Below are 12687 nucleotides of genomic sequence, written 5' to 3'. Positions count from 1 at the left end.
GCTGTAACACAGCTTGTGCTCACCAGGCTGACCAGGGAGGGGGGGCTTTATCTCTCCTGACTGTACTCTTCTACACTTAGGGAGCTAAGCTAGTGCAGCATGCCCACTGAATAGCCAGTGGACAGAGAGAGAGACTCGTCAGAGCATGACTCCCCTCACCCACCATCAATGCTCTTTCAGCACAGGTGAGTTCGCCACAGTAAGGAGCTGGTTTTGCCTCAGTGACTGTAAAAGGAACCCAGAAACCTATGTTAAGCTGCAAGTATTTAACTTTACAGCTGAAATTAGGTGAGGTGAATTCCACCTTAAACCAGCAATAAGCAAAAATCAGTTCAGTAACAATGTGGTTACTGCTAGTGCTAGTAGAACACGATTTCCCCTAAACATCCTAACGTTCTCTACCCACCCATAGCGGAACATGTTTTGTGTAAAATGTCCTCTGTGTTGTCACACCACATCAAGTGAGGGAGTTCAGCTGGGGGGGGTTATGTTTATTATGTGTGATTCAAACAGATACAGCTCGGATTTCTACAGAAAACACAAATTTCTTCTGGATTTTCCCAGAAGCCCCTGAAACAATTGCTTAAGCAAAAGGACACATTGCAAAAGCCCAGGATTCACATTGAGACTGCCCACCCTGTGAAACCACAACACAGTGCCTAACAGAGAGTGAAGCTACATCAGGAATTTTTATTATTATTTCTCCATAACCCATAACAACAAGTGAAAGCATCCTCTAAAACCGCCTTAAACCACAAATGCCACATGAAGCTGGCATGCTCGACAGCTTGTAAATGTGATTTAATTGTGAATGGTAGAGTGAATAATCAGAGTTCAACAGCAAGCCTGATTACACATGAACACTACCCAGACTGCTCAGCATGGCTTCCCCTTCCCCATGCTCCTTCTGGCACAGGACAACCTACAGAGACAGACACCACAGTGCTGCCTGCAATCTCTATTTTTATATAGCTGCTCATCCCCGATGTGTATCAAAGAGACTTCCAGGTAAAGGTTAAAGCCTCTAATCCCTCTACAACACAACCACTGGTGTTATCCAAACCCCACAGGACTGAAGATGACCTGTCTAAAACAAGAAGTTGAACATTGGACATAGCTGAGCGCCAATGAGTCTTTTGTGACCCTGCACTCCCAAAGTGGAGAAGACAACAGAAAACAAGAAATACATCAAAGAATATCTAATACTTCCATAAAATGTTGCATCGTGAAATTCCTTTATGGCTATAAAGCTTTCAAAGTACCCTGGAGAGGTCAAAATAAAATGTTTCCTTATGATTTAGGGAAGATTAGCTACTATAAAAGCATTATGGAAATCCATGCCATGTTCCACTGAAGAAAAGGTCTGCTCTGCAGGAGCAGTGCCTGAGGGGCCTTACTCACTTGGACTTGGCAACAACCAGAAGGTCTGTGAAGAGGAAAAGGTGTCTCTCCTGGGTTTGCAGACTCGTCTTCAGCTGCACGTGGCCGTCCAGGATGAACATTCGGTTGTGGCATATGAAAGACTGCACAAGGGGCCATGACTCTGGGCTGATGGGAGACAAGCAGCCTTCCCTGCAAAAGGACATAAAAGAAACGGAATCAAGGAAAGCAAATCAGCTACTTGGCTGAGAGTGAGAACCAAGCAGTGACTTCCCATATCTACTGCCATAAAGTAATTTATTTGACCACATTTTAGTGAAAGGTGAGAGGCACTTACAGGATAATTCAGCAATCAGATTCTGACACAAAATCTTTTAGGGACTGTCCTCACTGAACTTTTACAGCCCAAGCTGTAAAAGCTGTAGCATTTAGCATGAGTAGTACTTAGCAAAGGACAATAATATAGACACAGCCCTCCCCATTTTTTGCCATTCGTATTTGTTTCCCTTTGTATTGAAGTCTTAGAGAAAATATTTCATCTCCAAGGCTCTCCAAATAGAGAGAGGACACATAACGCGTAATGAACAGAGAACTGCACACCCGCCTTGATCAGAATAGGACTCATACTCAGGGTTAAAAGCCATTTATAGAAATGATTGAGAAACAATGACAAATATAAGGTGTTACTGAACCTTGGTAGAGACACACCACATACTAGATGCAACATGAGAAGGCTGCTCAGCCTTTCTCTGTCCCAGGACACAACCCACAAGCACTGAAAAAGCTCCTGCTGCAGGGTTTGGTTGTGTGGCTGGAACACAGTTATGCTCATCTGAGGCTGCTGGGTGATCCAAATCCAAGCCTGTGGGGGCTCTCTCCTAGAAGACACTGATCTTTTCTAAGGAGGTATTGAATAAGTTGCAGCACAGGGTGGAGACATGATTCTCTCAAACTCTCCTGATCTAACTGTTCTACATAAAGCACATGAATAGTTAGTGAAGCAGAAATAGATTTTCTCTAGCATGATGGTCAGCTTACTCACCCAGACAGGATATTGCCGTGTCCCTGCCCCAGGTTATCCCTACATTTTGAGCCTTGCTGTAACAAATTACCATTTATATGGAGCCAAACCAAATGAATATGAGGGTCTGAGAGGAGGACACTCCTTCTCTAGGGTTCCCTAGAAGCTTGTAGCAGGTCAGGCTCTCCCTTGGAAAGCCAGAGGCATGGCCTCAAGTTCTCACACTAAGCTGAGAGAACTGAACATGGGTCTCCTGTACCCTGGTGTACCTTAAATAATGAATTTCTGGATTAAATCCAGATACCATCAGTATCTTTACTCATGATTTTAAAATCCAAATTTGCAATTATTTGCTTCCCTAAGCGATGCCTCCAAATGAACCACTCCCCTCTGGCAAAACAAATCAGGTCAATTTTTATTCAAATATATTTACTTATTTTTTTCTTGTTAAAAAATTAAGCTAACACTTGTCAGGATCAGCTTGGCAAGAGCAGGCTGAAGTGAACAACTTTTCAATTCCAGTTTATTCCTCACTGGAATGGATGAAAAACACCTAATGACTTTTCTGGGAGAAGAAATGGAGCTTATATGGTGAGAGTCACAAAACAAACTGGGGGGGGGGGGGGTGGGGTGGGGTGGGGGGTGCGAATGAAAGAAAACAACAGCAAGCACAGGAAACCTTCAGAGAAGGTCATAAACCTTGTATCTCTCTTAGAGCCTGGATGACTCATGACCCTCCTCTCCTTGATACTTGTGGCTGGATTATACAGAAAGTTATTTAGGAAATCCTGACAGCTGGGAGAGAAAGGATAAACTCTAAGATTGGCCTACATTTGCAGGACACACTTTCACTGATGTATAAGGAGCTGGCAAGGATCCCTACCTGCTGGGAAGGGCCTTGGAGTCCCCTTTGAGACTCAGCTGAGAATCTTCAGTTTTTAAAAGAATTCCTCAACTTGTTTTGTCTTAAACTGTGTCTTAATCTTGTCTTTCATTACCTACTCCTTCAGGTAAGAGAGAAAGAAGATGAATGACTTACAGAATGAATAATGCAAACCTAAGTTATTTGGTCATTCCTATGCAGAAGGGGTGTCCAGGAGTGTGGAGGTTAAAGCAGAGGGAGGAATTTTGGTCCAGCGTAACAGGGATACACACTGTGTGGCTAGCAACAGGAGCCAGGGGAACAACAAGCACCTCTCCTACCCTGCCACTCCCATGGGACTACAAATTGCCACCTCACCAGTTCATCAATGAGTGTTAGATAACTGGGACTCCAATTCATTAACTCCCTAGCAGCACTTGGCACAGAAACTCAAGCTGAATTCAGAATGCTGATGAGTCCACCTGCATGAAGGCCATGCATGGCTTTTACTTCAAAGATTAAATCAGGAATACACTCACCCAGTAACAACCAATGTGAGGAAAACCCTTTTCATGTTACACTGCTGTAAGCATTCTTGCTATCATAAGGTCTGGTTTTTATGTCTCCATATAGATAATTCTGTTTGATAATTCCCATCTGTATGTTTTCTACATCATTATTCATAAACCCAGGAGCCTCTCAAATTAAACCAAGGAAATCTTTGCCATGTTGGTACACAAATGAAGGTGTAGTAGGTTTAGTAATGCCAGAAGGGTCAAGCAAATTGAAGTGTCTTTTGAGCCAGTGCCTTTTAAGCACATCTGTCAGCTGAACTCTAATAAGCAGTCTAACATACACTAATATTAGACCTTACCTGATAAGCCTTATAAAAAAAAAAGTGCCAATATTCTCTTCAAAGTGGAAAAAAAAAAATCAAAGCTATTACTTTAGCCAGAATATTCTAGCACCCCAGGAACAAGGAGCATGGAGGAAATTCATGTCAGCAGTGACAAAAATGTCTTTTGGAAAGAAGGCTTTTGATCCTCTCAATTAATGTTCCTTTGTTACAAGACATGAATGAAACCCAAGTGTTGTTACATTGAAAATGCAGATCAGCAATATCCTCAGGCATAGGGATTTATATGAGAGAGGTATTTTTGCAGTTCAGTTTTTAATGGCTCAATGATTTTTCTGGCCATTAGATGGGTCTAATTCTGAAAGGGTGCTAAGTACATAAATACTGATTTTTTGAAAATTAATTTCAATAAAATTAGACCAAAGTCAGATCAACATGATTTCTGATATAAATAAAAAATGATAATCAGTGATGTAGGTCTCTCTCTGCCTTTCCTGTATGTTCCTAAAAATCACTTTATGATTAGCAAATGTAAAAACCCACACAGTAACATCTTTCCATTTTGGCAGAAAAAAAAGCTGTTATCCAGGTTTGTTAAGAAGGAACTGTGAACTGATTCCTGAAAGATACGGTTAGATGGGGATCCTGTAGAGCCAGAAATCAGTCATGTTCTATTTTGTGAGGAAGCAAGGCTGACACTGATGTTTCAACAGCATTGCCATTATAAAACTCTAGTTTTAAGTGGACATTTTGCTCTAAGAGTACTATTTTGGAGGGTCTGAAATTTCCATGTGGGATTTTAACTAGGAAGAAAATTTTGTAATTGGAGGATATCTACAGAGATATTCTTGAGCTCTTCAGGAAAATACTAAAATCACTGCGCTGGATGAAATTAGACGAAAGATAATTGAAGACTTCTCTCTGGATGTTTCCAGAACATAAATTTTTATACCTCTTGTTTTTCAAATTAATCAAAATAGTAGTTTTGTGCCTATTCAAAAGGCACTATTACTTAAAAGACCAATTTTGTAGGTGAAACATATGAGGGTGAAATCTACAGTAGTCAGCCACATACTGAAAAACACATCCTGGTTGCATTCGGTGTGAAAGCAAACATCAGAGCTCACTTCATTGATCCAGTATTTACCAGAAACCACAGAAACACAAAAAATACTTCTTCCCCCTGAAGAGCTTCCTTGGGGTTTTCAATAAAGCTGAATATCATTACCCAGAAAATGTTTATTCTTGGTGTTAATGGAGATGTCAGCTTTATTCTCTGTTTATACTGAAAACAATGAAAGAAAATATGTTTTGAAGGAGAGCTGAACGTCTATGCTAAGTGCTTACTAAATCCATGATCCAAATGTTATTTATTCCAATAGGAAGCTTTCCCCTGATTTCAGCTGATCATTACTTCAGCCTATCATTGGTTTAGATTAAGCTCTAAGATGCCTCAAGGGAACAACCTGTTCCAAGGTAGCTAAGCTGGAATGAACTGCTGCAGACTGCTCATGCTCCTCCCTAAACCTCACTCCATTGTTTTGGTTATTGTTCTCTGCCAGAACTTTCTCCACTGATGATCTCTCTGCAGCCACGGAAGTCGATTTCCTCTTACGATGCAGCACCAGCGCTCTCTGCACAACTGATACCTATTGAAAAAAAATGCCATTTCTCTTTTTATCCTCTGAAGTCCTTCTCAAGATCTAGGTGAGAAATTTACCTTTTCATCAGCAGACCAGTCCAAAAGGCTGAAACCTGAACCAGCCCAGTCATGTGTGAAGTTGCATTTGGTGTGTCTAACACATACAAAATACCTTTCCAAATTCCTCTTACAGTGAACAACTTGGCCTACACTCATTTCACAAATATGTCCTGTAGGTATAAACACGAGTTTAATAGAGGGCTTCTATGTTTTCTAGCTAATGATGCAGGACCTGCTAACCTGAGCATGGAAGCCAAGATGGTTTACTGCTGGAGAGCAGTTAACACTCAGACATGTTACCTATCCTGTGGCTAGAGGGTGTTTTGCATTCAAGATAATTAACCTACTCAGGTAGTGAGAACAATTCTTTAAGTAACCAAAAGCAAATAGTTCCAATTCAGTGTGCAAGAGCTCACCAAATAAGGTGAGATAAGGTGGAACAAAAAACCCAACCAAATCTTTAACTCAGTAGTGAATACTGACTCACCTTGCAGCACTCCTTATAGTGCACCAAAGGCCAATGTTGCAACAAAGGGCAATGTTAAGGTTTCAGGACTTCAACACACATTGAATTTCATCATAAATGGTAACCTGGATGTGACTTGAACTGTATTACAGCCAACTTGACAAAATTATCTCAGACTTTGCCAAAATAATCACACAAAACATATAATTCTGTTCTGTATGCTAAGGAGAAGAGTGAAAAACTGAATGAAAGAAGAGTTTTCTTGTACACTGAAAACAACTGCTTATGCTTGGGCCTGAGCATAGGACAATGGAGATAGTCCTGTTCACGCTCCTGATTAATTTAGTTTCTATTATGCTGGCAGCTTATTAAAACATATGGCTTGAAGAATCACTCCTCAGGCTAGAACAGCTATGAAGAGAAAGGAGGCTACAACTGCACTACACCTATTTGCAGACCTACCTCCTGCTGTCAGCAAGGGGATTTGCAAAACAGTAGAGGAACAAGCAAAGCCCTGTGTAAGTTCTTGATCATTCCCTCAAATGTTCTTGATCACTGAGCTGAAAGTTCTTGATCAAGTTCTTGATAATTCCCAGCTGTAGATGGAAAAGGGAAGAAACAGGGAGATACAACACGGTATTCTGCAATAATGCTATCTATCTGGAGATATCCTTGTGACAGTTCTGGCTTGGCACAAACTATCTATAGATGGAGAAAGGAGCTGAAAACAGGGATGTCAACAGCCATGCCCATTTCCCATTACTTGCTCAGTCTAGCCTGCTCCATATCCACTGCCTGTTCAGCACAAAGCCCTCCTGGCCTCAGGGACGAGCATTCACAGCTCCCATTGCCACAACGAGGTAACACAGACAAGGCTCACCCACACGGAGCAATCTGCAGCTCAGAGCCCTACTTAGACAGGCAGATATATATAGCTATAGATATATATAGAGATAGAGATATAAAATCCTCTACATTTTTAAAGGTGCTAACTGCTCCTTTCTGTCACTGCCTCCAAACCACAACCAGTGCCCTCGGTGAGTCGCCCATGTGCTCAGACCTGCCCACTTCAAATCTTCATGATCCTGAATATGCACTTCATCTACATTTGTATGGCACTTCATTGTAATAAATAATAATCAGTCTTGGAGGGCGAAAGCCCAAAAAATATGAGCTTGGAGGGTAGGAGTGTTTTCCAGGAAGGTGGTAGGTAAGATGTGGGCCAGCACAAAGCTAGTAGGCAGTTGTAAACTTACACGGACTATTTATAGAAGGGACTTTAATAAACAAGCATGAAACTCTCTTAATCACATGGGCTGCCAACCCATTTCTGAAAACCTGCTGTCAATTGATCCCTGCTATGCCAAGGGAGCTTCATTCTGAGGATGCTGGGCATGTTTGCATGCTGTTATCTTTGGTAAAACTTATGCAGTTAAAGCAGCACTTTGTGAAGACAGTGCAGCATTCCAGAAATAGCAAGTCTATTTTCTGCAGCACTCCTTTAAAGTCCCCTAGGCCATCACCGTTGCGGGTACACAGCTTTTGTACCATCAAACAAGTGAGATCTGCTTGGTTTTTCAAAGAGCATTTGTTGCTAAGATTCACAATGCCTGCCTGATTCTACTTTACAAGTGCTCTTTATTGGTTGCAACTTCTTTATTACAAGTAATGTATTTGAAGAAAGTAATGTATTTGAACAATATGGGGCAGTCACCTCACACCTGAATTTTCCTTTATGGGCGGTGCCTCTGGATCTCATAGGGAGTCCTCTGACCTGGAGCACGTAACTGACCTGGCAGCCTCAGTTCACAGCTTCCAGCACAGGGCTGTCCTCATTCTACACAGGCAAGCAGCTGGACCTCAGAATATTATACCCAAGATCAAGCAGTGAGTCCCAGCAGTGGCAAAGACTTCCCATCAAAATGTGCTGTAACCCACTCTCCTGCACTGTCAGGGCAAGCACGAGCATGGACAATGGAAGGAAGATATATATTAATTGAGACTGGGAGCGAGCTTTACTCAGATAAATAGGCAAATTTACATTTCAGAGCAGAAATTAAGGTTAAAACTTATATTTATGAAATTGGATATCAGTCCTCTGCTTGTAAAACTGAGTGTGCACATTTTAATGCAATATATATTGAGAAAAATATTCCAACTTAAATTATAACAGGATTCTAAAAATTGTCTTGTATCATCTCTGCATAATGTCAAAACCTTATGAAACAATAAAAATTACTATAGAGAATAAGGTGGTTTGCACTAAATGTTTCAGGTGCTGAGGCACATAAACTACTTTTCTGCAGTCTGGCAGTAAAATATCACATAGCTGTAGGGTAAAATGCATCATTAAAACAAAATCCTCACACTTTTCAGGATGGAAGCTTGGCAGCTTAACTGTAAACAAAGCTGCACTTAAGTAATTTTTACATAGCCAAAAGGACACTATTCTCTGCAGAGCAAGCATGCTAGTAGTGTGGAGGCTGGAGACAGGAAACACTTGTGGTTTGGTTTGCTTCCAAAGCTTTTTTGTTTTATTTTAATAAACAGCTGCAAGGTGTTTACTCTGAAAATTTAACACAAGGGCAAAATTTTCTATTGGTATAAATTAGCACCATATGTTTTGGTCGTATTTTACCTATTTCCACCAGAAAACAATTTAGGGCAAGTGATGTAAATCCTACTGAAAATCTCTTGCAGTGTGGGTGTTCTCCAGTCAGTCAACAAGTTCAAGGGGTTTTGGTCTATGGCCCCGTAAGCAAAAGAGAAATTTGGGAGAGGACACATTCACATGCAGAAGTCAATAAGAGCTTTTTGGCCTTTGGAAGAATCAATCTTCTGTTCTGCACTGGAGTTCCCACTCAATTTTACTGATCAACATAGCAGCACCACCTTGAGTTACTTTCTCTTTGCAGTAGCACCAGGGAAATGACATTACAGGCAGTGTCTGCCCAGAGATTTACTGTTCAAATCAAGAAAAAAAAAAAAAAAAAAAAAAAAAAAAAAAGCCACCAAAAAAAGTGACCTTTGGAAGAAAAGTGATAATAAAGAAAAAAAAAATAGTAGGATGAACTGAGGGGAAATAAAAGGCCAAAACCTCATACTCCAGCTCTACAGTTCTGCACCATGGATGTCTGGGGTTTTGGGCTACCTTTGCTACTACTAAACAAGCTTCTTCCTACCTGTTCTGAGAAGGCATACAAAGGAGCACTCTGGGATCTCAGTCCCACTAGAAGACCCAATATTATTTTAGTTGGTTGAAGAGATACAGTTTTTGTCCTACCTTAACTTTTTTGAGAAGCAGTAATTGCAATTAGGAGAATTAATCCCACTTAACCATAACTGGAACATTTAAAAGCCCGACTCAATTCCATTGACTTTGTCTTACCTCATAGATGAAACTGAACTTTTATTCAAAACATGTTTTCATATATCTTCTTGTAAAGTGTATTACAAGAGCTCAGCACAGGTCATGTAACAGCCAGGAATTCTGAGTTACAAAAAATAGCTAGGACATTCTGCAGATCTCTACACAAACAGGTAATTTAAAGCTGATGTGCACATGAGGTATCAAGATCGGTGTGGACACCTTTAGAAATCCCTTCTGGACCATCATGATGGCTATCAGTGAGCCTACGTGTTTCTGCTGACCCTAACATCCCCAGCTCTGTGTCACACAGGCTGCAGATTGGTAAGAGTAAGGCACTTGTGTGACCATGTCCTTTCAACAAGGAAATGGCATTTTCTAGCTGACTGCCTGGGTTTACTGCCTGTCAGTCACCTCACTCAATCACTGCATAATACCAGAGGGGCTGCTCATGGTCTCTCAGAGTTTCACTGCCCAACAGCCCTTCCCCTCTAGGCTCTGATTTTCCCATTATTGAAGAAGTAATTCAGATAGGTAGGTTTAGAATAGATTTTAGGAAGAATTCTATACTGTGATTGTGCACTGGCACAGATTGACCAGGGAAGTTGCAGATACCCCATCCCTGGCAGAGTTCAAGGCCAGGTTGGATGGGGCCCTGAGCAACCTGCTCTAGTGGAAGGTGTCCCTGTCCACGGCAGGGAGCTTAGCAGATAATCTTCAAGGTCTCTTCCAACACAAGCCATCCCATGAGTCTACAAACTGTGGGACACAGTGGGGTGAGCTCCACAAAGCCTCACCACACACATGAAGAGAGGATCTGCTCAGCCCCTGCATTGGCTGCAGTTTGTAAGAACCACTTATCTGAGACAGATGACCAATATGGGTGTCAACATGGAACACAGGACTGTCACTTCATCCGTCCAGTTGTAACAGGAACAAATCTGGCTTTGCTTTGCCTCCAGGGCTTTGAATTATATTTTGATACTTGTACTACAGCACAGGAATTATCCTATTACAGTGAAGAGGTTATTTAATATGCCTGCTTCTGACAGCTATGGCAAGTGTAGTGACCCAGATTCCTTATGAACATGCATGGAGCCACACACACCTGTTGGCTCTCCCATAACTCACTGCCCACCTATTTATTCAACAAGTTTTTCACAGAGCTACTCAGGCAGATTAGTCAGAGGTTCCTACTCCACTAGTGATCTGAGCTGGGGGAAAAAAGCTGTTAGAGGATTGCCCACATCTCTGTGCCTTTTGATGATAATTACCTGTTCAGTGTTGCCAACAGTTATGCTGTACTGGGATGTGCAAAAGCAAAAATCCAGGTGTTTGGTAAGCTGTCTGGTCAGCAGGACAATGTCTAAACAACAGAGGCACTTGAGAGGTCAGGAAGCCTCTGAGATGCTGTCTTTCTGTCATGGATTTAGAGTGTTCCCCCTGAGGCTTATTATCCTTTATTTGATCTAGCCCCCAGTACTCAAACACTAAAGAGTGGGCACAGAAGATACCTAAATACAGACTGTTATTCCCACAATGTGATTAATACCCCTCACCAGCAGCTTTGTGCACCACGAGGACGCAGCTGGACCAGGGGAAGCAATGCCATGGAGAGACCAATGGGTATTAAACGCTGGTCCCTGTCTGAGGGGGGAGCACCAGAGGCTGCACATCAGCCTGCACGTCATTAGAGCCTTTCTGCTTGTTTACACAAGATAAATGATCACAAACCAGACTAAGCAAGTTGGTCTGTGATTTCCTCAGGTATGCTGTTGCCCAAACTGCTTGGCCAGGTTGTCACTTGGCAGAGATTTTATTGTCTAAAATCAGTGATACACAATGGCTGGACAACAGCTGCATTCTGCCAGACCTCAAGGCCTAATCCAAAAAGTACTTTAAATGGGCTGCAGCCAAAAGCACATGTGGACACTGAGACATCTGGACAAGCAGAGCCCTGCACTCATTCTGACGAGCACTGCCCCTCTTTGTCTTCACACTGCCATAACTCTCTCCAAAAGGGAATTGGCTTAAGGTGCTGGTGTTAAACTTTAGTCGTTTATTGTAAAATTAATCCCTTGTTTAAACTCCAATCCCTCCAAAATCCTGCTTCCAAGCCTTCCTTCTTCTTAGCTCTCGTCCTTTCCTTTTAATAAAAAAGCAGTATATCTCTGAAAGCTGCAGCTCATTTCGGTCTCCAGATGTACAAACATCACTAAAAGCCAGTTTGTAGGTCGTAAATTAAGAACTGAGGGGTTTTATCAAAAACAAACATATGCACACATACACTCACACAAAACAAAACAGAAAAAACACAACAGGGGCAGGATTGCCAGTCTCTGAGTTAAAAGGCCATCTGAGGCCTCAGAAAGTTCACCGTGTTAACAGCTAATAAAGTTTTATCCTCAGCTATTATTATGTAAAAGTAACTTTTGTGTTCAAACACATGGTTTAAGGAAGCAATACTCCACTGTTATAATTAGCTTTAATCAAGCATGAATTAGATATACTAGAAACGGACAACTTGTAGAATATCATCACAAGTTGTTTTAATTATACTTCCATTAAAAAGGAAGAGAATTAAATACAAAATAGCAATTTGTTAAAAATTACTATTTTTCTACAAATTCATATATGTTTACCTTACACAGGGAAATATGACATATTGAGGGGAGAAATCCAGGACAGTTCTCATACAGAGATTTCTGCCTGTTCTGATCAAGCACAAAGTGTTAAAACATCAAAACTTTTCACGAAATAAAAAATCTCAGAAAAAAAATCCTGATTTCGAGGCTGAATGAAATCTAAGAATTAAATCCAGAAGCAAAGGCACCTTCATTTGCCTTGCTGACTGAGTCTCTAGGAAGAGGATTTTCCCTCCTGTTTGATGACTAGCTGGAGCAGCTGGGATCGTACCTGTCCACGCCAACTCCCGCTCTGCCTCTGAGCCCAGCTCTCCCCGCTGGCGGCGTGCAGCTGCTCCAGAGGCAAGCTCCCACTGACCAATGTGGAAGGCACACCAGGGAGCTGGCA

The 12687-nt window shown here is 41.6% G+C and overlaps 1 protein-coding gene across 1 annotated transcript in view; it reads right to left on the bottom strand.

Moving 5' to 3' along the window:
* Positions 1-12687, bottom strand: part of ARHGAP20 (Rho GTPase activating protein 20) — a 54944-nt gene that overhangs the window by 27343 nt on the left and 14914 nt on the right. Inside the window, 1 exon segment of the mRNA XM_085581095.1 lies at positions 1402-1572. Coding sequence (XP_085437221.1) covers positions 1402-1572 — 171 coding nt within the window.

Source organism: Lonchura striata, chromosome 1 (assembly GCF_050655825.1).
Source record: "Lonchura striata isolate lonStrDom1 chromosome 1, ASM5065582v1, whole genome shotgun sequence".
Taxonomy (NCBI): domain Eukaryota; kingdom Metazoa; phylum Chordata; class Aves; order Passeriformes; family Estrildidae; genus Lonchura; species Lonchura striata.
This window is presented reverse-complemented; position numbering and strand designations above follow the sequence as displayed.